Raw genomic sequence first — 26834 nt, 5'->3', positions numbered from 1 at the left:
CAAAATTGCATTGACTAATAGATGCGCTATCTTCAGAGGTCAAAGAATTGGGTTGCAGCTTGAAAAGGATGTTGGTCCTGAGATTTAGTTTCTTCTTGTTTATATCATAACAACGCTGACAAAGTGTGCTGCGCTCTTTGCGTTTGCATGCTGGGGCAGAAACAAATAGCTGGTTGGCATCATGAGCTGAAATTTCAGCCCTCTTTTATCAAGGGAAAAAACATGAAAGGAAAGTATGAGATGGCGAAACAATGCGTGGAAAAAATGACTTTCCACTGAAACAAATGCGATGAATTACAGGAAATAGGACGATGGGCACATACAGAGCAGAAAGCAGAGAAAATTCGGTTGTAAACGGGGCTGTGAAGAAACAGAAATCAGAACCGAAGCAGCACAGACTTGTTGTTTCCAGTTGTTGTATCCGTGCCACCTTCATAACTTAAAATGTTGAAATTCATGTTAACAGAAGTCTGTGCAAGTTTGGTGCAGATGATTGACACATGTTGGATTAATAAATCATGAGAGAAAGGTAGAAAGGGCAACGAAAAAAGAAAGACGACAGCAGTCAGAAAACACTGCACACCACAAAGTTATTTGGAAACGACAGCGCATTTATTGCCATGATATGTTGGACCGTTTAACGTAACCCCAAAACTTCATAACAGCTACTTTCTTCTTTCACCATGAGCAGTTACTGCAGGTGCAAGATCTTATTCTATGGTAATATGTTCAACTACGTTAATGTTTTCAATGTTCATGTATATGTGATTTGAAACACTGTGATGCCACTTGACACTGTATGTTTTGACTTGTGTGTTTTGAATATTTGCATGTATGCTGCTTGAAAACTCTTGAGGTCAAAATTTTAACATTTATAATTACATGCACATATTTTAACTATTTTTACAAGATGAAAAAAAATACCATACATTGGAAATATAATTAGATACACAAGTAAAAAAAATATAATTTTGCAGAAAGAAATAGGACCTAATTTAATCATTTTCAGATATAATTTTTTTCGTCAAGTTTATTACTGTGTTAACAATAAATAAAAGAAAAATGGAATCCAATGAATTATTTGTAAGGACATAATAACTAACAAATAATAAACAACCTCTTGCCCTGCAGATTTGTTTATTGAAAGGTTATTGTACTAGGAGTCCATTTTTCACATGTATTTTATGTTATTTTAGATGTTTGTTGCTTAGACTACAAGCACTAAAATGTATTAAAACATTGGCAGATCCCTACTCGTTAGTACTATCACTTACCTTTCTTTGATTGATATTTCACTCATGGATAAAGAACACCTTCATATGGTTTTGATATTTCCACATTCACACTGCCTCACTGAAAGAGGGATCTCAGGGTCACTGTCAGCCCTCATGTGAAATTTCTTTCATGCTCAGTTGGTCATGCAGCTCACTCTGGAAAAACTCTGGATGTTATCTTAATGGACAAACGAGTGCCAAGTTTTGTATGATTTACAGCAACTTGGGAGTAAATCTTTCATTGTCAAGAAACCTCCTTAGCACGAGAGCGTCTGTTCGAATCTGAAACCACTTTCTGCCCTTTAACTTTGCTAAAACCAGAAGAAAGCTAGAAAACTGCTCAACATTTTAGGAAATATTCTTATTCGCCCTCTTTCCAAAAGTTGGATGAAAAGACGAGCATCAACTTCAAGTCTGTGTCAACCTAGCTTAGCATAAAGACGGGGAAACAACTAGCTTGACTCTCTCCAAAGCTCAAAAATGCACTCCTGCACCACCAGTACAGCTCATCAAGTAACATGCTGCATTGTCTTGATGAACAACAATTTATGCATCTGTCCAGAACTATGGTGCAGCCTCTCAGCTGTTTGCCTGGCAACCTCATGTGACAAAAAGACTGGGAAGTCATTGCACCGTCCTGTTGTCCAAAGCAAGTAAGTGCATTTCCCAAACTGTTGAACTATTCCTTTAAGAACTGAATTACATGATGATACAGACCACAGAGTGCTGTTTGTTCAGCAGGCCGTCGGATCCTGCTCTCCATGTGCGTCTGTTCCGGGACTCTCTGTTGCATGTCTGGTTGTAGCCCACAGCCTCCACAGACCTCCTCTTTTGGATGCGGTGCAGTAAAATCCGGTAAGCCCCAGTAATGGGGCTTCTCAAGTCTACGCTGTTGCTGAGGAGCTGGATCTTGGTGATGCCAAGATCCTCCAGCGCTGCCTTCGCATTCAGTTCATCTGAGCTTAGGATGTAGGAAGGCTCGACCAGGCGGTTGGGTGTAGGGCTACAAGCTGGGTAGGCCTGTGGGTACTCAATACCTCTCATCCAGTCACTGTCCATGATCTGTGCCACAGTGAGGCGATCCACAGGAACAGGCCTCATGAGGCCGTTAATGATCTCCTGGCATTGTCTGGGTACATACAGGGGAATAACATAGGAGCCCTGCAAGATACAACACCTAAGCCTGCCCGTGTTGGTGGCTTTGAATGGCATAGTGGCAGTCACCATGAAGAAAAGTAAGATACCCAGCGCCCAGATGTCTGCATACTGACCAATGTAACCTTTCTCGCTGAACAGCTCAGGGGCTGCATAAGGCGGAGAGCCGCAGAACGTGTGAAGGACATCGACGGGGCAGCAGGATGTGCTGAAACCAAAGTCTCCCACTTTGATGCAGTAGGTGTTGGTGTAGAAGACGTTCTCAGCCTTCAGGTCCCTGTGCACAATATTATTATCGTGCTGGGAAAAGAGAAAAGTGTTTGAGATTGTTGTACTGACGTTTGGTTTTCTTACAGGAGCATGAGACAGTTCAGCAGTTCTCCTGCACAACTGGTGTAACGTCTGAGAATCTTTAAAGGTGCAGTGTGTGGGATTTAGTGGCATCTAGTGGTGAAGTTACAGAGTTACCCATTGAATACCCCAATATGGCAAGAAGAAAACCTTAAAAAAAACCCTAAAAAAGTGAAAGCTGCTCTTTAGAGCCAGTGTTCAGTTCGTCACTTCTGGGCTACTGTAAAAACAAAACAAAACACAAGGATTCTTATTTTCAGGTGATTTTACACTAACAAAAACACATTTAGGGATATTATATTCCATTTCTGCCATATTCTGCCAACAGAGCCCCCTAAATGTTACACACTGCTCCTTTGAATGCTCTCTAATGTTCTGCACTGAGGACCTCTACTCTCATTTTACAACAAAATGCACTGCTCACAATGCTCAGCTGAAGGCTGCTGCTCACTCACCATGTGTTTGACTGCAGACAGCACCTGAGAAAACACAAGCTTGCTCTCCAAGTCTGACAGGCGCCCCCTGGTGCTGATACGGGAGAACAGCTCTCCTCCGCTGGCATACTCCATCACCAGGTAGAGCCGCTTGAACGTCTCCACCACCTCAAACAGGCGCACTATATTGGGGTGAGCCAGCTTCTCCATGCAAGAGATTTCAGAGGCGAAAAGCTCTTGCGATCGCTTGTCCAGGCGCACTTTATCCAGAATCTTTACTGCCACTCTTTCTGCCAGATGAAGACAGATAATACAGAGTGGGGAAAGGCACTGAGGCAACAAGGAATACACCAGTGGTGTGATGTAGCTAAGTATTTACTCAAGCAGTGTACTTGAGTGCAAATTTAAGGTACTTGAATGTTTTCTTCTCATGCCATTTTCTGCTTTTCTAGTATTTACATGAATACGTTACTACAGGATCAAGCAATACATCGATTGGCAATGTAAGAACATTTCATGGTTCCACCTTCACAGATGTGAGGATTTGCGGTCTTATGTTATGAAGTATTGTTGTCCTCCCCTCTACATTTTGATCTACAGAACGTCTGTCTATCAGCATCATGTCATCTTTACACAGGCTGCTGGCTGTGAAGGCTGAAGACAGTGTGGATTAGAGGAGGGCTGGTTGATGAGATTAGCTCTGTCTTCTGACATCTGGACTGACCCAGACTGGATGTACATCGTGTAATATGCTGCACTGAGCTTCCAGGAAATTAATCTGGATGTCTGTACATTCATTTTCAGAGTTTCCAGCTAGTATGTGAGTCATTTGCCCTCACAGAAAAGCGTCTTCTACTACAGTACAGGCTACAGGGAGACATAATAAGAGTTTCCTTGTGTAAGCCATATAGGAGAAAACCTCAGATAATATGTCTCTAGGTTGTGAAAGCATTATAGATATTTAAATGAAATGTTGAGATTGTATACAAAAATACTTTTTTTTTTAACATCATTGCAAATCAGCATTCCTTTAATGCACATAGCTTAATTTCAGTGTTTCACATTTCACTATATTTACATTTTTATATCATATTGGTTCATTTTCATGATGGAAAATGGGATTTAATACAAATATTTCACAATATAATGTAAAGACTTAATGAAAAAGCATCTAAACTTCAGAAGTGACTGATTAGGGGAGCACCAATCTGAAATCATGTTAGATTACTGATACTCAATATAAATTATATTCAGTTTCAGCAATGTTTACAGGGATGCTTCCAATGTTTTACATGGAGGAGATTTGGCCCCTTTTGACCAACATATCATTGCTATGAATGGTGCACATGCACTTAAATTGCTTCACCAACACATAGAGGCCATTAAACAAATTAAACTCATATTCATGCTAGTTAACATGGATCATGTAGTTTCTAATTTTGAGGTATCAACAGGAAATAACAACAACAAATAACAATAACAATGTTTTTCCTTGTGGCCAAAAAACAGATTCAATCTTTGCAACAGTCAAGCTGTCAGTCTTCAGCCACGTGCCCTATCTGATGACTGAACCTGTGAAAATGGAGGTCAAAAGAGGCAAAGCACCCAGCATCTCACCTTTGGTCAGGTCATGTATCCCCAATCTAACCTGGGAGAAGTTTCCGGAGCCGATCTCTCCTCTCAGCTCGTAAAGCCCCACCCGCCGTCCAAACGTCAGCTCGTTCATCACCCTCTCTGAATGAGTCAGATCATAAAGGGCCTTCCCAAACGCGGTGTGCTGCTGCATCACCTCCTGCTCCTCTGTCATGTTCTCCTTCGTCTCCACCGTCTTCCTCACATTTGGGGAGGTCAGGGTGAAGATGTTGTCCCGATGGGGGGTTGACTTTAAGTGAGCCCCTGAGAAGGAGAGAAGAGTCAAGTCGAACTTTGGGTTGCAACAGCAATGTTTGTTAAAATGTTTGAAATTATCCACTACATCTTATTGCTTTCCACAAAAAACCGTAATTCCTAAAATCCCACAGTTTAAATTCAGTGGTGTGATTCATACTCACATGTTTTCCCTTTTATGTTCTTCTGACTCCTTTGAGTGTTGATGGCATTGTTTCTGTTGTGCAAATACATGATTTCTGTTCCAGGCGCCAGAAGTTTTCTTTGTAATCTGACCTCTTGAAAATTTCAGAAGACAACAAAGTGGCAAATTACCACAAAAACAAGATTCCACAAACCAAAAATTGAAGGAAAATCCAAATTACATGAGCAGCATGGTGTGAATTCACAACCATCAGGAGGATGCATCAGGAGAAGTGCTCCAAGAGGACCTTTCTCAGATAACCGGCTGCCTTGCCCAGATGCTGTTATGGTGCCGCTGCTCTTTCTCGCCCTGTGTTGTCTCCTGGTGTATAATCCAGCACTGCTGTAATCCCAGAGTGCTGGACTCCTCCCATGCAGACAGACAATAGACGAGCTTTACAGAGGCTTCTTTAACCCCTAGACAGGAACATGATGCAGGTGTTTGAACAGGAGATTGATGGGATTAACTCTACAATGGGCTGCATGTGACCAGCAGTGCTGTTAGGGGTCAAGGGCAGGTTATAACTGCAGTTTTGAAGACTTCTTAATTTAATTTTTACGTTACAATTTAAACTTTTTTTTTTGGTCTAATTCATTTTTCTACTTTGTCAGCCGTGCTTTGTTTTTGAGGGCTGCACTGATAACAAATACCATTTAAATTCTTCTCATTTTCCACCAAATCAAAGCAAAAGAAGCTACTTTACTCTCACAATCTCACCCAAAAGCTGAAGGACATGAACATGGAGAGCCTGTGAGCGTGGCCTTCTGACCGGGCCACACAGCTACACAGTGACCCAGACACTGTCCGTGACACCAGACAGACACACTGATGGACTGTCTGTTAGCCGTCTCTCCCGTCAACCTCTGCTGCTCCAGACCGGACACAGGGATTGTCTGACAGTCATTGTGCATAAGCTGTAGGGTTATGACGGGGGTGACTCACGATAATCCAATCATCACCTCAGGGATCATCTCAGCACGTGCAATGTTGAATTCATGTTGGGAACCTATTGAGGAGAGGTTTGCTGGAGAGGGAAGGGAGGCTGCATTCAGACAGGTGCAGGTACAATAACTACAATATCAACTGCTACATTCAGAGAAATTTCACTCAACTGACAAGAAACAGAAGAGGCCTGTTTCTGAACACCAAAGTGTACGACTGGAGACAGAAAATCACGGTGCAATGTATGATGTGTGCGTTGATAAAGATGAGTGAGAGATGAAAAAATGCATTTAAGCTGTCTAAAGGTAAAATATATCAAGCAGCTGAGGTTTATAAGCAAAACCAATCAATAAACAGTAAGTGACACCAATTTTATGGAGAAAAAAAGAACCAAGAAAATATTTAAATACACAGTACTTCATGACCATGGCCATTAATAACTGCCCTGCAGCTTTCAGTGGTGTCACATGATCTTCCTCAGCAGAGGAATCTTGTCTAGCTGTCAGGGGGTTGGAGAGGTTTCCATTTTTCAACTTGCAAACCAACATGGATGACAAGTCTTTCAGAACAGATATTAGTAAATCAGTTAAAAAGAAGAATTATACAAAACAAAACAAGACAGTTCTAAACGATAAGTAACATTATAGTTTGACCCCCTCCACAACCACCTGTGGTCATTTTTTTATAGAGTTGCATGCTTTTCTGACAACATACTGCATGATCTACATAATTAAATCAAGTAATTAACAAGTATCTGGGTTTTACCAGGATTATGATAGAATTTCAATAAGATTTGCCGTAACTTCATGAAAGGAATCAGCAATTGAAACTGTCGTAGGCGTCACCTTAATCAAGGTGTCTGAGTGCTGACGGCTCTCTGAACGATGATCCGTTGATCCCGGTGAAAATGAGGGGATCACATCAGCACTTCAAAGACGGACTAACACCTTATTAAGGTACGAATGGAGAATCAGTCAAAGGCCAAAACTGTGGCACAGCAGAACTTTTTCCCGTGATTAAAGTAACATTATTTTAGTCTAAAAAAAGGAATAAAAGCATTTGGAGTATTCAGGTTGCCCCTGTAGATTAGGTGTATTCTGGTAGGGGTTTTTTTGCCAGCATGCTGTGTTCTTAGTTCAGCTTCCATTTGACCTCATACGTTAGATAAAAACAGAGACTGGCACGTCTGAAAACACGTAGAGTATGTTATTCTAATTCTTCATCTTGCCTCTTTCCTCTGAAGAGAAGCTGAGGTCTGAGGGGCAGCTCTGAGGGGTCTGGCCATTTGGTGTCATGTTGAATAAACACAAAGGTGCTGGAGGTTTCTGAAGGGGAGGCTCAGGCCCCCATGCTGATCCTGTTTATGTGTTTGGGCCAGGTTTTGTTTTAAGTCGGAGGTGCTAAACACCTTCCCCCTGAGATAAAAGATGATTAATGCCAATGAGTCAGCGACGCTTTAATGGCCCAAGGCTACTTAAGCACTTCATTAGGGTGAACTCGGGCCTGTCGACACACTCGAGCCACCAGGTCCCTCACGACAGAAACAGAAAAGCTGGAGAGATTTCCTTTGAAGTGGCCCCTGCTTGTAGGAGCTCCATCCCACTAAGCATTCAGCATGGAAATTTGATTAGCTCTCGCTCTTCTTCTGACTCCACACCACTCTGAGACCTTGTTTTCAGGTCACATTTGGGGCCGAGGCTTGATCCCGTATAAATATCAGAGGCATCGGCGAACAGAGGGACACTCAGGATCTGGCAGCTGAGGAGCAGAATCGGACTAAAGCCATGGATGTACCCCGACCATTCCTTCTCCTCCTGTGTGCCCTCCACCTGACCTGTAAGTACTGTTGCTCTGTTCTATTCTACTGCTGCACTAAATGGACTGACAAGCTGCTCAAATATACTCGCTCATCCGTCCTGATATGACTGGAAACATGAGTGGTAGAAGAGGGTGCGATGCTAGAACTGCATGTGATGCATTGACATGTATGTTTTTTAAAAGGAGGGAAAATTCACTTTCCATTTTCATGAACTATTGAAGGTTTTTTCATGCAAATGCAAAATGAAAACTTCCAGATGAATTTAGTCATGCATGATTTCATATTGTTTTAAGTAACTGAAAGTGATTTTTCCGCTTGGAAAACTGTTTCTAAACATTCATATACCTCTCTGGAGCTAAATAACTGCTAACTATCTTGAAGAAAATAGATTCATGTACTAAAATATCCCATGTTTAACTTGTATGTAGACAAATAGATCTGCATCTGCTCATATATATCATTCTTAGAGAAGTATAACCTGCAAAATGATATCAGTGCTGACTCCCTGATGTTTGCTGTTGTGTTCTCTAGTGAGTGGAGTGTTGAGCAAACACATAGATCACAGGAACCTGTTCACGCAGAGGGTGTGCTGCAAAAGGCAGAGCCACTTTGTCTACATTGGACAAGGTAAAGCACTACATTACACCACATGTTCAGAGGAGCCGTCTGCAAATTCTCCAACAGAAGCCAAAGTCTGGTTCAAAGAGACTGAGAAAGTTAAAAGCAAGTCAGCTGAATAATAACTAATAATAATAATAATAATTCCCCTGCTGTCTGACATCAAATCGATTTGGTGTTTTCGTCTCTGTGCACAGACATCTCTGGGAGTCCTGTCAGTGTTGATGTGGGGATGTGCAGGTCGCACTGCGGGGGAGCATCCAGGCCATCCCATGAAGCAGGACAGCAGGAATACTCCAAACACTCCTCAATGCTGGAATTTCTCAGGAGCAAAAAAGTAAGTGGCGCTTCCCCACACGGCCACAAGGGCGCGCTGTGACTGGGATTATGCTGAGTCTCGTTTAACAGTCCTATACATTAAGTTGAAGTTAATACTAAGGATCACAAAGCATTATTTTAGTATCAAACGCATTATTAATATTGTTTTGGGCAACCCTGCATGAACCAGTCATAAGCTCCCTGGGTAAAACACACGTCTTTACGCATCACTTCCGTTAAAGTGCACAGAAACTTGTTTTGACATGTCTGAAGCAAACAATAATTTATCTGGCTCTCTTACTAAAGACAAGAACGAGCGGACCTGCGGCTCCGGAGAGCTCCGAGCCGCTGAAGCAGCTGCCCTCCTGCGGGATGAACCAGGTGTGTGAGCCCACCGGGGTGCGTGTGGACCGGGTGCTTCTGTTCGAGGGACCCCGGGAGGTGGAGGTCATCGAGGAGTGCCACTGTGAGATTAAGCTGAGCCAGTGCATCCGCGTCCCCGCACTGAGGACTTATTACTCCGAGACGCCGTACGAGACGGTCATCGACGTGGGAGGATGCTCCCGGTCCAAGGGCTCACCAGGTGTGTGTGTCTACCTGCAGCAAACCTGTGACAACAGCCAAAACAGGAAGAGGGCTCAAGTGATCGGAGAGCAGCCAATCAATTAAAAATGACCCACTATAGATGGAGATATTGACCATCAGACGGCAAAAATGTGCAGTCAGTTAGTCAATTAGCATCAAAAGGGGTTAGAGGTTATGAATTAAGTGGATTAGTCGACTTTCGGCTGTATTTAGAAAAATGTAAACCAAGTTTTTACTGGACAAGATGGAAAATAATTTTTTGTTTTGTTTTTTCCACTGGCCTCACAGTTTAAATTTTATGCCCATATAAAATGAACCTTTTTTCCCACATCAACCTTTTAGACTACTCAAATAAAAAGGCTGTAGTGCCACTGTGTTAATACACTTTATAAAACATTAGACGAGCACACACTTCAGTTGAATTGATATTCACTGGAGGACCACAGTCAAAGCAGCCCTGCTCACTAAAGTTAAAGCCACGATCCTTGCTTTGAAAGCATTTCAGGGATTTAGCTTTACATACATAATAAAAGAGTTAATTTAGTGGTGAAAAGTCAGCATTCTGTGTGTTTGGTTACAACCTGATTTGGAAATATAGGTCTATTTTCTATTATTAATCATATGCACAATTATGTAACAGCATCACGAAACAAAATACAGCTCACGAAGGTGTCATCTAGTGTATGAAAATCCCCATCAGTCAGTTGGAGAGTGATGAAAATCAGAGGATCATCCTGTGTTTTACTGTTCTGTTTGTTTACATTGGGATCACAGATTATAATCAAGCTGCTCTTCCTGCCAACGTATCTCTAACTTTTCCTTCATTGATCGTTCATAGAGGGATTCTCCTGCGTGCCCACTAAGTTTGACTCAGCACTGGTGGAGACCCCAAACAAAGCGGACCTCATCCAGACAGTGACGACCTGTGAGCTGAAGGAGAGCTGCTACCGGGTCCCATATGTGGAGTATTATTATGAAACGGTCCACCATGCAGATGGAGTAAAAGAGGAGAGGCTCAAAGTAGGTGTAAACTATCAATAAAAAATATGCTTTCTCTATTTCTAGCTTTCATAAATCATCAGTCTTGATCATCCACAACAAAAGTGTCCTTGAGTGCAACTTTTTGTTCGAATCCAGCCTTTAAAGATGAGCTTCATTTCTTCTTTGCTCACATACTTAACACTAGAGGAGTGATTCATTTGTGATTCTGGTTTCACACTCTCTTTTGTAATCAAGCTGAGAGGAAACAGGAGATCTAGTTGGGTGCCAGACACTAATGAAGTATCTTTATTCATCAGACTCATGTGTGGAAGACGGCACTTAATCAAGCCAATCCACTGGCCAGTGGCTGGCACCGCACATCTTGGCGTGAAGGATGTGTTCCATGCTTATTTGTGCACAACCTGCAGCAATATGCAAGTTAGACTGGCAGATTTGAGTCCCAGCTCATCTTCATTCAGGAAAAGGCAATGAAAACCTGATTTAAACTGTTTTCCATGTAGAAAAAGAGGATTCTGGCTCATTATTCTCCCTTAAACTCATTTCAGTCACAAAAGTCCCACTTTGAAGCACTGACTCCAGAGCTCACCCACAGCCCTTCTCAACATCACAAATATCCCAAAAATTGTGACTTTAACATCAAATAACTTGATAGAGTTATTTTTTAAGATAAGATTTTAGCTGTATTCCTGAACACAGTTGGTCGTCTGCTGTGCCTCAGTGCCAAAGGTGCGAGCGCAGCGCAAACACAAATGGCCACTGCAGGTGTTGAATCAAAGCAGTTAACATGCTAAACAGCAGCTGGCCCCCAACTCAACTGGGTCAATATTTGTGAGCAGCTGTGAGCTGATTGCCCTCTCTGTGTTGCTAATTTTCCACAGGAAATAGATGTGGGCAGATGTTTGGGAGGCTGCACTACAGGAAACCGATGCCTTCTCAGGTAAGTACGACCACAGCTGCTGCACACACACCCCCACACACACCTCGTCTGCCCCTCTCATAACAATTGCCTGTGAGCTCTGACACTCTCTGCACTCAGCATGTTGGTCTTTTTAGGTTAATTCCCACACCAAATGTCCCTCTTATGCCTTCTGCTTTATTTTGTGATTGTGGGAGGTTTATCTTACATACATGGAAAGCATAAGAGGTTCACGTTCCAAGTTTACCTCATAGTTCCTTTACTACATTGTTGGACTTTGAGTTTATGGCTGGAGGAGGAAAATATTCTAGTAGATGTGTTGTGGCTGGTTTTAGACACACTTTCCTAGACACGTGCATTATATAGTCAAGAGGTCAATGCATGTCTTAATGGATGAGATTCATTATACTTCAATCCTCTCACGCATTGCACGGTTGCAATACGGCCATATTTGCAGATCCTTGATCAGAATCATACAGTAAAACAACAATAACAAGAAAAAGTACAACACAAAAAACCTGCCATACTAAAGTTGACTGTCATCCTAGTGAAACTGGACAGGTCAACAGCAGGCCATTTGTAGATACTGTAATCTAGGCTTTTAATTGCCTCAGGTGACACATACAGCAGAGAGCAGCTGTTTGATGTAGTGCACAAAGTGATTTTTATGTTCTTTCACTTTTCCGCCACAGGAGTCCATCTGATCCAGAAATCTGCCTCTTATGGGCCGAAAGACAGTCCAGATCTTGTGTTCCTCAGGGCCACGAGAGCCACAGCTTCCTTAACCAGCATGGGCAGACACGTACCATCCTCTCCATCACTTCCTGCCTTTGTCAAAACTGAACACTGCACCTCCTAATGGGAAAATAACTTCCAGGAGATGAAAATGTCTTTGTCAGGAGATGAAGTTTGATTTCACAGTAGCTGCAGCCCATGGATGACCCCATCATATGCTGTAACATTGGCTTAAGAATTTGCTATCCTAAAGTATTATTGTATTATATGTAATATATGTAAAAATGATTATTTTGTATATAAATTTAATACAACAATCTGTGAGGACTTGTCATTGGACCGATGAACAGCAAGTTTTCCAAAATGCAAATAAAACATTTTGGAAAGGTATGCCAGGTAAACAAAGAAAGAAAATGAACTTAAAATGGCACTGAAGACATTATACCACAGAGCAGAGTGTGTAGCCCTCGTTTGAATTAGAAGACAAATGTGATCATATTAAGTGCAGAAAGCTCAGATTTCAGCTCAGAAAAGAAGTAAATTTAACAGAAACGAGCAGATATCGAAAGGCCAGACTGATTGTCTTTTAGACTTTTAGACAAACTAGATGAATGAAATGAATTCGTGTCACTAAACGCGGTCTAAAGTTTCAAAGAGCCAGTATGAAGCTTTGAAGCCCTGGAAAGCAGCACATGAAAAGCCAACCAGTTTTGCAAATGTGCCTTTGAAAAAACACACGTGCAGGTAATAGCTCCTTATTTTGATATCAACGTGTGAAACAACACTTTTGTGTCTCTTTTTCTGTCAGCCTAAGACAAGAGGTTTTATGGCATGCTTTCAAGGTGTCACGCAGAACAAAACTTTGATCTCTTAAATGTTTATTACAGTGAGAGAAGCAAACTTTTTTCAGTGTCACTCTGTCTTTCGCTCGTGCGTAATTGTGCGTAAAGATCAAAGCAACCAAATGGCACAGTGAGCCATTTCCGAGTTTCCTGGCAAAGAACTGAGTTGGCTTCGAGAGAAATAAGTGAAAAATAAGAACGATTAAAGAATAACCTAATCAATTATCAGATATATTTATTGGGTATTTATATATAAAGAGGCATTTCCGTATGTAAGGTGATGAAGTCTAACCGTTATCAGTAGACCCATAATAAACTGAACCACTGAACCACAGTGTGAACTCAAGGGAGTTCATAATGTAAGTCACGTTCAGAGTGACTTACTCCATACTGCTGTAAATTATATGAAGCATTTTTTCTTTTTATCTGTAAAAATAAAACATCACTGGTTGGAAGTCTAATAATCTTTCAGCAACACGTCAGCTTATTGCAGGAGATCAGTCCAGCTTCATTTCTTTAAAAAAATAAATAAAATAAAATAAAATAAAACTGCAAATTTGGTGATTATCCACCAGTAACAGGATAAGCAGTTATGTAAATCTGGCGACGTGCAGCCAGCGACACCCGTCTCTTTAGCGAAGTAATTGGTTTCCACCTAAGACACTGCGCCCATTATTCTAAATTAATGGATTCATTCAGGCGCAGTTAACCTCCCATGGAGAGTGCACTTCCTCAAGAGATCAGCTCCAAGTTTATTCTGTTCATATTCTTTACATTCCTCCTCTATCAGAGAAAACTATATTCCACAGCGACAGTCACTCTCCGATGAGCACCAAGCTTTTTCAGAGTCTGAATTTAGTTTATTTGAACCTTTATTGCCAGACGCGGAGACAATGGGCTTGAATAAAATCTACAATCGAGTTCACACCTTGTTTACACCGCCATTAGTCTCCCTTTACATTCGCTGATTGGTGATTTACATTTGCGACCAAATAGCATCTTTACTGCTGTTTACCAAGGCTTTGGGCGCACTGGAGAGTGAACAGGAGCATTTGATATAAAAAGTCGAGTCCCCAGGACCCTGCAGTCACTCCAACTCCAAGCTGCTGGCCGGTTGTGTGGACCGAGGGCACCGATGCATCAGGAATCTACCCAAACTTCAGAGATGATGATGTTCGTGATCAGCTTTGCCGCGTTAATGTGCGCCGCCGCTGCACGGCCTTCTCTCAACTACCTGGAGAATCAGTTCACCGCCGAGAGCGAGTCAGAGGAAGTCCGTTCAGCTGCCATCAAGAGACTTTTGGAAGTTTTTGGGATGGAGGACCCCCCAGCTATCCATGGACACAAGCAGCCACCTCAGTACATGCTCGATCTGTACAACACGGTGGCTGATGTGGACGGTGTGACCAAGGACCCGTATCTTTTGGAGGGGAATACTGTGCGCAGCTTCTTTGACAAATGTAAGATCAGATTTGCGTTTCGGGCTTCTGCAGGCAATGAGATGTAGTCGCGTTTGTCCTGGTCGCTAACGATATCACTTCCCTTGCAGTGCGCAGTGAACAGGTGGAGTACAGGTTCAATTTGTCTACGGTTGCCAGAACGGAGAAGATTCTCACCGCAGAGCTCCATCTTTTCAAGCTGCGACCTCAGGCAACCCTCACATTCCACAGACATCATTTATGCCAGGTATGCAGGCCTGTAAACGACAGCTATGGTAGCTGAACAATTTAATGAAAAATAAAATAATGCATGCTCTCTTTGGCATGACTGTAATCTCCCATCTCTTCTGTCTCATTCAGGTTAGTGTTTATCAGCTGCTTGGCAGCAGCAGGAACAACAACACTCAGGGGAAGAGGCTGCTGTCTTCCCGGCTCATCCCAGTCCACTCTTCTGGATGGGAGGTGTTCACCATCACACAAGCAGTAAGTTTCCACTTCTCCTGGAAGAAGCCTGCACTCACTTCTGAAGGTGAATTCTGAACGTGCCTGAATTCTGTGTTTTAACTGACTAATGTGAACTTCTTCACAAAGGTCCGCTCCTGGATGGTGGATGAAGGCAGTAACCAGGGGCTCCATGTGGTGGTTCAGACTCTGGGAGGAAGCCAGGTGGATATGAAAATGATCCGCTTTGCTTCAGGGCGCCACCACCACCAGAGCAAACAGCCCATGTTGGTTCTCTTCACAGACGATGGCCGCCGCTCTGCTACTCTCGAGAGCACAGGTGAGACTTAAGTTTAATGTCATTGCATTGAGTATTAAAGTGAAAATGAAAATACTCAGTTCAGGTATTTTTGTGGTCTGACTCCCGATGAGCAGGAGTGTAGATTAGAACTAAGGGGTCCTGAGTGAACCCTGGTCCCCAACCCCCCATTCTCTTCTCATCACTGTTATTTGATCTGTACTGTAAAATTATTGCACCAATCAGTTACTAGACACATTTCTACATGAAGATCTTTATTGGCTGCTGTTAAAAAACCTGACTTGTGATTGACTTAATGTGTTTAAGTCATCAAGCCAAACTGTAATCCTAGTTTGGCACGGCTAAAACATTGCTGTGTCATATACTTCAGAGAGTCTTAGCAGATTCCATGTACTCTTCAAGCAAACCTCTTTTCAGAATAAGAGCAAAGAAGGAAGTAAAAACACGAAAAAGGATAAATTAAGGACTCCAAGTCAGCTGCAATACAGATCAGTTTAGCATATTGGGGACCTGCTACTGAAGATACTGTATGAAATACTGTGTTTTCTAACAAAACACCCTCCTTTCTTTCACCAGACCCAAACGACACTACAGCCACTTCCAGCCTGCCTCAGGCCCCCATGTCAAGTCCGTCCTCCCGCAGCGCTCGCTCTCTGGACTACGGTGAGGAGGAGGGTGTGTCTTTGGCCTGCCAGCGTCTGCCCCTCTACGTTGACTTCGAAGAGATCGGCTGGTCGGGCTGGATCGTGTCTCCCCGGGGCTACAACGCTTACCACTGCAAAGGCTCCTGCCCTTTCCCCCTGGGTCAGAACATGAGGCCGACCAACCACGCCACCGTCCAGTCCATCATCAACGCCCTGAAGCTGATGAAAGGCATTGAGACGCCGTGCTGCGTGCCCGACAAGCTCTTCTCCATCAACCTGCTCTACTTCGATGATGATGAGAACGTGGTGCTGAAACAGTATAATGACATGGTGGCTGGAAGCTGCGGCTGCCACTGACATCAAGTAATCAGTGGTGTGGGGCTGCACTGATATTCATAAAGAATATAATGTAAATAAGGGTTTTGGTACATAGAAAGCCAGCTGCTCTTTAAAACTCAATTGCAACTAATGGATGATGTGCAGAGCTCCACATGTGGCATTGTAATATATGTAAATATCCATAAATTATAATATATGGCAGTGATGGAAGTGATATCCTGTAAAAGATGTGAATGTGTATATTTTATGTTTTCTGTTGTGAATTATTACACAGTCAGAATAAATGCTGTAAACAAAAGATTGTAGAGTGAATTTATTTGCTTCACTCAAACATGTGACTTAACTGATCATGACAGACCAAGAAAGTATCAAAATTAACAATATTATCCTATAAAGGCAAGAATGAACAGATCTTCACAATGTCACCCAATCCCTGCAGTATTACAGAAAATGGTCAAAAAACAGCAGATTTATTCACACAAAATACACTGATTGTTCCTGAAATTGATTGGATATAGATGACTGTTATGGGAGCTTCTCTTATGAGGAAGGCAGCGAAACCATTTAAAGCACAGTGAAGTTTTCATCAGTTAAAGTGCCTCTTTTCAATAACACCGACTCTAAAAACCATTATATATCTAATTCAAGGTGAGACTTTAAAAAGTATCCTGTCCTTACACATCAAGAGCTATGTATGATATGTCATTTCCTAAACACCAGTTTAGCTTGAATCAGAAAAATACTCCGCAGTGACTGAAGAATAGTAAGCAAGGCCTCACTGTGGCGCTGCGTCTCAGTTGAAAGGTCGCGCTCTGTTTTCTTCCACCAAGCATCCGTCTGCAGGACTGGAGCTCTGCAGCTCACGTCTGGACAGATGATGCACGACACCCACGCCGACACAGTCACCCAGCACGTTAGTGGTCGTCCTCAAACGATCTCTGTCAGCACACATACAGGAAGCGCTGAGGTTAGCAACTCAGAAGTTTGACCTGACCACAACTACACACAAGGGTAAGAATGTGTTTCAGAATATGTTGCAACTGAAAGCAGTCTGCATAGAAGTGTGTGTTCATGTACCTGCAACAGATCGTACAATACTGGGAACACATTTTCAGCAAGCCAGTTGTCAGAATAAATGTTGCCATTGTACCTTTCTGCAAACCACAGACATATTGAAATTTTCAGTTTCCTTATCGCAGATATGTTGAAACTTTGCTTTTCTTTGCATTTACATTTTCAGTTTTATGTTGTGACATGCTGTGGTGAATGTCTGGTTAAGTTTAGGCACACAAAACCACTTGGTTAGGGTTTGGAAAAGATCATGTTTGTCTTAAAATTCCTGGGTTTGTTGCCACAAACAGTTAGAAAATGTCCCAGCATCGCTTTAAAAATACCCAGTTTTGTGTCAAGAAACGTACTGATGGACATCACTTTAATGCCTAAGGTAGAAACATTGCTATGATCCATGTGAAAGGCACAAATTTAACGTATTGATGATTTGCAGAAACGTACAATGCCAACATTTTATTCAGGTGAGTGGGCTGTTTTCAGACTCAGACCTTTAAAATCAGTTTGCTGACAGTCAGAAAGTCACACACTTACAGAATCCAGTCGACTGCGATGATAAATGAAATCCCTTCAGGTGGCAGGCCAACTGAGGTCAGCACTATCACCATGGATACCATGCCGCCCTGTGGGATACCTGTGGCTCCGATAGCTGCAACTGTGGCCGTGATACTGGAATTGAATTATGAACTAGTATTAGAAAATTAGTGATGAGCAAATCATAAAGAAATATACCTAGATATGCATTTATGCAGCATAATGAATGACCTTACGTGTTGTGTTCATTAAAGGAACAGTTCAGTGTGTCCTTGCTGAGAGTTAGTTTAAATCTGAATGATTAGTTTCAGCAGTGAGAAGTGACTTTAACTGTCAGCATGAAGCTTTATGGTTTTGAGAGATGTGCATGTTCATTTAACAGACTGGAAACCAGTTCAGGCTGTGGTCCCGCCTCTCAAACAAACACAACAAACAAACTGTCCCTCAGGGACATTAAAGCTTTACTCTAAACCACAAAGTCTCCAGGATGCCTGGAATTTATTTTTCAAGTTGTCAAATTCCTCAACTTTATCTTCCAAAATTAGTTTGCACTGAATCATACCTGATGATGATGATTTGACCCACATCAAGCTCCATTTCATAAACTTGGGCGATGAAAATGGAAGCGACTGCCTCATAAAGTGCTGTGCCATCCATGGTCAATGTGGCTGCTACAGGCAGCATGAAGCGTGTCACCCGTTTGTCCATGTTCAGATTGTTCTCCAGACAGCTGATGGTGATGGGAAGGGTCACAGAACTGGAAAAAACAAACAAACAAACAAACAAACAAACACATTTATAAGATAAACAGTACCATCTTTATTTAAATGTATGTAGCTTCTGAACAACAGGTGGGAGTCAAACTCACCTGGATGAAGTCCCAAAGGCAGTGGTGAGAGCCTGGAGTACACCAGCCGCAAACCTGAGGGGATTACTACGTGTGATGATGATATAGATGAAGGGCAGAGTGAAGAAGCTGTGGATTAGCAGACCGCTGATCACAGTGAGAGAATACATGGTGAGCTGGCGACCTATAAGTCCGACGTCTTTCAGCTTCAAAATCTGTCCTCCAACCAAGAAGAGGATTCCCACTGGGGAATACCTGTGGGAGACAAATGCTGTAGTAAAAAAAAAGGGTCAAAAACACGCATCTAATTTAAAGGATGATGCATTTCCATGCTGTGTTGTCATATTTGCAGCTTCTCATTCTTACCAAATGACTACGCTGATCAGATGCATGATGGCTTTATTCAGGCAGTCAAAAAAGTCCCGCAGAGGTTTCGCCTCATTCTCCATATTGCCCAGGATGAGGCCAAAGGCGATGCAGAAGACCAATAAACCCAAAATATTGACACCATCTGAGGTGCCCGGCATCGGCATGATGTCAGCTATCGGGTTCCAGTAACATCGTTACAAGTTATGATACTAACTTCTCGTATTGAATAGAAATAATTGGTCACAATTATTAGTCTTGCTGAACTCACGTGTTTGAGTCACATTGACGACACCATGACTTTTGCTTTTGGAATACACTGTTTTATACTGAATAAAAGAAGAAGAAAATCATCATTGCTGACAGGTTGCATTATGAAAAAGACAACAAAGAAACATCCTGCAGGATCAGATCTCACCTGACTGAAACAAGCAGCCACCAAATTTGAGGGAAACATGTTTCTGAAACACAAAAAACACAGTATAGCTTAGCTCGAACTGAGCGTTCACATCTGATTGAGCTGATTGATCCTTTTTGATGGACACCTGATCAGGTCCAGAAAAGCGTCCACAGTCTGCACATCCTCCACTTCACCACCAGAGGGCGCTGAGGTGTTCGTGGATGATTTGCCTGGCTGGATCAGAACAACCAGGGTGATTCCAGTGAACACAGCCATGAGAGAAGTCACTGCATAATAGCAGAGAGCCTGGAGCCCCATTTTCCCAAAAGCCTTCCTGTCCACAGAAAACATGCCTGCAACGTTACAACATGAGAATGTAACTCCATGTTTTAGGTTGATAGCTGACATATTTTCAAGACAGTATATCTAAAAAGTGAATACAACAAAAAAGGAAGCTGTTCAGTATGTTTGACATGTACTGTTGCATCATGCCACACATTCACATGATGAAACCACAGTGCAATATGTTTATGCACCCTCATGTGCAGTGTGTAGGAGTGTGTTTTTACTATGTGAAAATGTTTTCTTTACCAATACAACTGTGCAATTTAATGCAATCCAATACCACAGCATGGTAATAAATCCAACTTCTGTGAAGGTTGTAGTTAGTGGTGGCATTGCTGTTTCAGATTGAATTATATTGAGGATGTTTCTAATTTTCTGTGTGATTTTCCTCAGCAAAAAGGATGCAAAAAGGCAGAAATGCTGCTAAGAGGAGCATCTGCTAGCCGGTAGCATCACTGGATCAAACGTTTTCAGGGCGAGGTAGGTTTGATTGAGAATGTGGGTTTTAATTTACTGTGTATAAATGTAGTGTGAGTCGAGAAGTACGAGAATACACATGTGATAACTTGCTAATCCCATTTGACATATCCTCAATCAAAAACAATATATTTCATGCTTGACCTCATCAGGTTCATTGATTTTTAGTTCGGACAGGTGCAACAAAAGACTGGGAAAGATGTGGAATGCTCCAAATACACCTGTTTGGAACATTCCACAGGTAAACAGGTTCATTGGTAACAGGTGATAGTATCATGATTGGGTATGAAAGGGGCATCCTGGAAAGGCTCAGTCGTTCACAAGGAAGGATGGAGAGAGGTTCACCACTTTGTCAGTAAACACAGCTCGTTTGCAAATGATTGCATTCTTTTTGTATTTACATTTTGCAAAGCATCCCAATTTTGTTGGATTTGGGGTTTTACTAAAAATAAGGTTTAAGCTGCCATGGTCCGCAATCCATGCTTATAACGTGTACACAGTGGCATATTTGGGGCTATTTGAACATAACATCTAACCTGTAATCACACTGGAGGTGATGAGAGGAAGCACCAACATCTGCAGCATTCGCATCAAAAGCTCTCCGGGGAAGGTAAAGTATGTGATATCTCTGGCTGACATGTTACAGGACTGCAGAGCAACACCCAGGCCGATCCCTCAGAGAAACATCAACACAGGTCAACATGTCAGTGAGCACTGCTGGAAAAGCAACAGTAATGCTAATGAAAACAGATGCAACCGCTCTTCGTTAGTGTACCTGTAATATAATACAGGACTCCCTAAATACAGAGAGAGACATAGACATGACAGATAGAATAACACATCCACCAGTCTGCTGAGAAAGAAGATTTCTGCCATACTGACTGCTGGCATGACATGGAATTTAACAACATGAATATGTAAGTTAAAAGCCTTAAAAATTGCTGCTATAAAATTTCATTTTCACTTTTCTCGAAGAGACTTACCTATGACAACAGCAGCCGTGGTGAGAAGAACGAAAGCATTTCTCCGGAGAAAACCTTTAATGCTCCATTTATTCTGAGGTGAAGAAAAGAAACTGTGGGGCTCAGAGGTCTCCTGCTGTGTCTGGATATCCTGAACATCTGTAATGTCCTCTGTGCTCAGTTTAGATGGACCGTTACTGCTGGGTGGCATCTCTTTCATTCTCTGCCGGACACCTGACAGAGACAGGGAGGGAATTTAACATCACCACAAAATATGCCTGTTCATGACAGCTGCAGAAATCACTGAGTCAATCAAACCTCTTAAAGACTGTAAAGTTCCAGATATTTCCCTCCTGTCACTTGCACTGGTTTGGTCTAAGTTAAAAACAAATATTCCTCTTTCCTCAGCATGAACTCGGAACACTTGGAAATAGTGTGACTGGCCAGCTTGGTTTTTACACTTTCAGCAAAGCAGCAACATTTCAGGATGTGCCGCGAGTCATATCCTTGTAAGAAAATGAACTGAGGAATATAAACCCTCCAGGCAGGGAGCAAACAGGCAGAGCTGCTTCAGTGAAGGTGGAGGCTGCTGGAGGTGAAGCACTGTGCAAAACAGCAGCAACGGACACCTCAGCTAAAGACTGAATATGCTGTAAAGCTTGGTTTTAAGGTGTAATGACACCTGCTATGGCCTTAGTGCAGACATGAGTCGTGAGTAATCTTTCTTCTTGGATAGTTTCATGGGTTTCTGCAGTGTTTACCAAGTTAAATTTAAGACTTCTCAACATATTTTTGATGCCAGATTGAATTCAATTTAGTACCTGGTTCATGATTGTCCTGGCCAAAGTTTGAAATCATGATAGAAAACCAGTAGGGATGATATGAATCACTGAATTCAATACTTTCAAGGACTTTTCAAGACCTGCAGATGCCCCTGTCTTCTGTGTTGCTTATGCTCAGTGCAACAGAGCACCTCTTATTCTGAATTATAATGGCAGGATAAAAGGCAATGCTTGATTTCAGTGCCTCAACTCATGCTTTTCACTCCTAATGCACATGCACAATGAACACACTTTAAGTTTAGTTTTAGCTCATCTATGTAATACCCGATTTAAAGCTGAAAATGTACCCAATAAATGGATAGATATCCAATAATCGAGTTCTCGGCTGAAACCAAACGTGTCTCGCATCAAAAAGTCCATTTGCCATCTACAAAACCCTGTCTCTAAAGAGTGTAACCTGAGCGGTGAGCGAGGCGTTGGCCATAGAGTGGCACTAAAGGGGGTTGATACCACTTGGCATGATGCTGGACGACAGCCCTTATTCATTGTCAAAGGGGCTGCTATTCACAATGGAGAAAACGATGAAATGCTGCCATTATAATGGGGACCAAAGGGCCCCGTGGCAGCCCGACACCTGATCTCCCCTTTGGCTCTGGCTTCCTTTTGTCCCAGTATTTCATATCTGACATATCCACACACCCTAAAAAAGCACCTGATGCTGCAGCAGCGATGGACCTGAGGCTTGGTGTTTGCACGCTCAGACATGGGGAATAAACAGACCATCTTTACAGCACAGCAGCTAGATGCCTATCAGGTCGGTGTCACTCCTGCTTCTTTCTGAATGAGATAATTAGCCTCACTCACTCTGATGGCTCTCTTCTCTTATCAAGACTAGCTATCGGCATCGGTAAACAAGATTAACATGCTTGTCGGACGACTTTGTACTTTTTTTGTTCATTATCATGCAGAAGTTCCAGAGTCATGTGGTGCTCTCGGCTCTCCTGATGGTGTTTGTTGACTTAATACTTTTTTTTGTCACATTCGTGCTGTTGTGAAAAGTCTCTCTGTGGACATTTTAATAAAAACGCTCCTTATTGATTTGTGGTCCAAAGTTAGAGATGGGATGCATAAAGTTTTGGTCATCAAATGATTAAGAAATGAATTATGCTTTTTGTCATATGAAACCAGCAGTGGAAGATATCTAAAAACATTTACTCTGTTTAGTTTTTACTCTACTCAAGTATTATTTTGAAGCACTTGTATTTTATCGAAGTATGTCCATTTTAAGGCTACTTTTACTCCACTACATTTCAGTAGCAAATGCTGCAGTTTCGTAACCTCACTACATTTATGTCATAGCTCTTCTACGACTTGTGCAGGAGTATCGTGGTGTTACTGAAGTAAATACCTGAATCCTTCTTCCAGCCCTGTATAAAACCAGTAACTCTGCAGCAGACTGTATAAGAAGCTGCCTCCTAATGTTCTCTGCAGTAACTTCCCTTTCCTTTCCTGCCCTGATCTGATTGTATTTGCAGGACTGTACATATTTTACAAGGAAAGAAATTCTCAGGTGAGCAAATGATTTCACTGATATCATAAATCTTAATATATTTGAGTCATTGCTGGTGTGACACAGCTGAATATTTGTTGTGTTCTGCACAATACTACACTGTAACTCTAAACTACAGTATCAGGAGGCCCGTCCCACTGTGGGGCGGCTACCATTGAGATCACATGGTGTTTAAAATCTTGCTCACAGAGCATTACTGTGCTGAAACTCATTTTTCAGCGTTTTCAGTGTTGACCACAACAGAGAAAAATAGACTCCAGCTCAATAGTAGGAGCTCTCTAACTTAACTTCTCCGACTGATCAAATGCTAATCTAAAATACACAGATATACAACCTATAAGACATCTTGTAATTCAATATTGAAAGTAAATTTTTTAAACCTTTCCTAGACTGTTCTACCGCTATCGGGATTTGGCACCGCAGCTCGTTCCTCTTGACTACACCAACCACCCAGATGTGAAGTTACCATATGAGCTGATTGGCAGCATGCCCGAGCTGAAGGTAGACCCACTGGTCCACACACACCCTGCAGACCCGCTCCCTCCCTGTGTTGCCGATCCATAATTAATGGCCAACTAATCGACAGAATTCTTTGAAAGGTTATACGTTACCCGACTCCTTTAAACTTGAAGAATGGCGGTGAGACCCTCAGGGCACACTTGTTGGAAATGGATTAATTATATGCCTCTTTACACAATGACAGCGAGGTAAACAGGTGTGTGAACATGCTGGTCACTGACATGTCCTGAGAAAGGGAGAGTAAGACTGAGGATTACACTTTCCCTCATCATCATTTATGCTGTCAAATTGTGGCTGTTTTGTAGCTCACTGGAGTTTTTATTAGGAGGACAAAAATCAGGCATGAGATATAAACCGAACCAAAGGCAGACAAACATGGAGCACAGGGAAGCCATCAAATCCAACCAGCTCTGGGCCACCGCCGTGTATGATTACCTGCACTGCAGACGTTTTCATCAGACTGTTACAGACGTGCTGTGTCGCCTCTGTCCAGGACAACCCATTCCGCCAGAGGATCGCTGAGGTTTTCTCTGAGGACGGAGAAGGGAACATGACACTGGACGACTTCTTGGACATGTTTTCAGTCCTGAGTGAGATGGCGCCACGTGACCTCAAGGCCTACTACGCTTTCAAAATTTACGGTAAAATATCGAAACATGCAGGGAAGTACTGAAGTGGTAATTTTCCCTTTGCCACAAACTGAGCTTGAACATTTGATGAAGGTGATGAAATACAGACATAAGCATGTAGCTCTGACATTACACCAAATAAGGAAATATTTCAGGTTTTAAATGACACATGTTCTGCACATGAACAAATACACACTCCCTTTGTTTGCCTTTCACAGACAAACAAATGCACAGCACTGCAGTTTGAGGTCAGTTAGCTCTCTTTCCAATGAACGGTTCTAATCTAAAATAGAAATTCAGATGGACTTAATTTGAATTCGGGCAGGGTCGGGCTGTGTGAAAAGTCTTAAGAACGTTTTTTGAGCTGTTGAAGAGGACCTGAGGTCCCCAGGACCCTGAACAGAAGATTAAGGTTAACCTGTAACTGCAGAGTGTAAAGAAGCAGTCTGATACCAAAATAAGCCTCATGTTAGTGCAACAAAATTACTCAGATTTTAATTTTGAATGAATATCTTCCCAATTTCCCTCTGTAATTGTAATATGGCACATGCATATCCAAAGGGGGCACAGTGAAGGGTTTCGGAGCTGTAAGCATGGCGGAGGGTGCATGGGACGTTATAAATGATTAACCAGCCCATTATAGAAGCAAAGAGCTTGTCAAAGCCCAGTTTGTGCTCAGCACGAGGGTCCCCCCCTAATTAACAGACGCGGACAGATGAAGAGGTTACATACACATCACCATGGTCATGGGTCAAGACTGTTCATTCATTATTCAGACCAATAGAGGAGAAAAACCAAGGGCGACAGACTGAAAAAGCATGGTTATGTTATGATGATCAAGACCCATGAGGATGCATGAGCTCAGATATCTGAGGTGGAATCTCTACTGAAGGACTGAGTGTATGACTGTGTAAGACATGTGTTTAATCAATGCCTTAAGCAGACAGCAGTGTATTAGTCCAACATGATATAAGACAGCAGTTTACAAACTGACAGTAAAATGATGGGGAAAAGGCTATTTTATTTAGCAAGAAGTTCAAGCTGAATACACTGAATATGGTCACAAAATATCAGCTGTACAAATAATTCAATTCATAAACCAGAGATTTCTCCTTCTCTTCCATTTTCTGCAAGATTTCAACAATGACGACTTCATCTGCAAGTCCGACCTGGAGAAGACACTGAACAAGCTGACCCGTAACGAGCTGACAGAGGACGAGGCGAGGATGGTGTGCGAGAAGGTGATAGACGAGGCCGACCTGGACAACGACGGACGCCTGTCACTGGAGGACTTCCAGCACATGATCGTTCGAGCTCCAGAATTCCTCAGGTAGGCCAGCATTTACTCTAAGATTCGTATAATGACGGGTGCAGCCACCTACGTAGAACATAACAACACGTTTATGTTAGATTTTGTTGTGTATTGTAACCTACAGGAACGTCCATTTATGTAACTGCTTTGCTTATTCTTCCATTTGTTTCTTTTTCAACCTCAACTTCTATCGACTTGAATTTCTGTTCGCAGCACCTTCCACATCAGGATATAAAGAAATGAAGCAACCATGTGCATTTCTTTATTTGAAAAGCACGAGGATGGACTTAAAATGCTGCAGGATACCCGGAGAGTCTGAGAATCCTGACATCTAAACTAAAAACCACAGATCAACTTGTGAATTAACAGATTGTGACTCTCATCATAGATCATCAGACACTGACAGTTTGCATCCAGAGTAAATACTATGAGCAACTGTGAATGGTCTTGTCTTTCATGGGAGCGTTACTGCATTACTGTAAATCAGCTTACTGAGTGCACATTACTGCAAACGCAGAAATAACAGGACTCACGGTGTGACGGCAGGTCTGTCATCGGGTGGTGGCATCGACCAAATCCATCAAGACAAGGCTCATTAGTTATGAACATCAACGGTAGATTTGTGTTTTGTATCTAAAGGGGTTCAGTTACAGCAGACTATAAAAGAAACACATGCCAGAATATTCCAGTGGGTCCTCGCGGGCCAATAAAAGGAGAGCCGTTTGTCATGAAAGCAGTCAAGCTCCATTGTGGGAGCACGGGGTCAACTGACAGTGTAG

At 42.3% G+C, this 26834-nt stretch overlaps 5 protein-coding genes across 6 annotated transcripts; 3 read left to right on the top strand and 2 right to left on the bottom strand.

Moving 5' to 3' along the window:
* Positions 1-252: 252 nt before the first annotated feature.
* LOC143329791 (serine/threonine-protein kinase NIM1-like) lies at positions 253-5657 on the bottom strand. Its single transcript, XM_076745857.1, has 4 exons — positions 5266-5657; positions 4832-5110; positions 3236-3504; positions 253-2729 (listed from the first exon to the last, which is right to left on the bottom strand). The coding sequence occupies exons 1-4, from the start codon at positions 5333-5335 to the stop codon at positions 1974-1976; spliced, it is 1374 nt and encodes a 457-aa protein (XP_076601972.1). The 5' UTR covers positions 5336-5657; the 3' UTR covers positions 253-1973.
* Positions 5658-7740: 2083 nt separating this feature from the next.
* Positions 7741-12455, top strand: pnhd (pinhead). The gene is made up of 7 exons (XM_076745785.1): positions 7741-8063; positions 8578-8673; positions 8862-9001; positions 9289-9565; positions 10406-10587; positions 11448-11506; positions 12178-12455. The coding sequence occupies exons 1-7, from the start codon at positions 8012-8014 to the stop codon at positions 12326-12328; spliced, it is 957 nt and encodes a 318-aa protein (XP_076601900.1). The 5' UTR covers positions 7741-8011; the 3' UTR covers positions 12329-12455.
* A 1772-nt stretch (positions 12456-14227) lies between these two features.
* admp (anti-dorsalizing morphogenic protein) lies at positions 14228-16262 on the top strand. Its single transcript, XM_076745866.1, has 5 exons — positions 14228-14522; positions 14612-14748; positions 14862-14984; positions 15093-15282; positions 15838-16262. Exons 1-5 carry the CDS (start codon positions 14228-14230, stop codon positions 16260-16262), a joined length of 1170 nt encoding a protein of 389 aa, XP_076601981.1.
* Positions 16263-17037: 775 nt separating this feature from the next.
* LOC143329267 (excitatory amino acid transporter 1-like) lies at positions 17038-22101 on the bottom strand. The gene is made up of 11 exons (XM_076745085.1): positions 22065-22101; positions 21265-21477; positions 20818-20955; positions 19605-19812; positions 19478-19520; positions 19307-19388; positions 19060-19234; positions 18715-18948; positions 18409-18603; positions 17847-17981; positions 17038-17182 (listed from the first exon to the last, which is right to left on the bottom strand). Exons 1-11 carry the CDS (start codon positions 22099-22101, stop codon positions 17038-17040), a joined length of 1605 nt encoding a protein of 534 aa, XP_076601200.1.
* A 639-nt stretch (positions 22102-22740) lies between these two features.
* cib3 (calcium and integrin binding family member 3) lies at positions 22741-26290 on the top strand. 2 transcript variants are annotated; one of them, XM_076744617.1, is made up of 6 exons: positions 22741-22839; positions 23561-23595; positions 23985-24096; positions 24608-24755; positions 25878-26073; positions 26269-26290. In XM_076744617.1, the coding sequence occupies exons 1-6, from the start codon at positions 22789-22791 to the stop codon at positions 26288-26290; spliced, it is 564 nt and encodes a 187-aa protein (XP_076600732.1). In that variant the 5' UTR covers positions 22741-22788. The 2 variants fall into 2 exon arrangements, with proteins under 2 accessions (XP_076600732.1, XP_076600733.1); XM_076744618.1 differs by lacking the exons at positions 23561-23595; positions 23985-24096 and having other exon boundaries at positions 22789-22839.
* Positions 26291-26834: the final 544 nt, after the last annotated feature.

This window comes from Chaetodon auriga, chromosome 12 (genome assembly GCF_051107435.1).
Source record: "Chaetodon auriga isolate fChaAug3 chromosome 12, fChaAug3.hap1, whole genome shotgun sequence".
Lineage (NCBI taxonomy): Eukaryota > Metazoa > Chordata > Actinopteri > Chaetodontiformes > Chaetodontidae > Chaetodon > Chaetodon auriga.
Note: the sequence above shows the minus strand (reverse complement) of the source record. Positions and strands in the feature narration are given on the sequence as shown.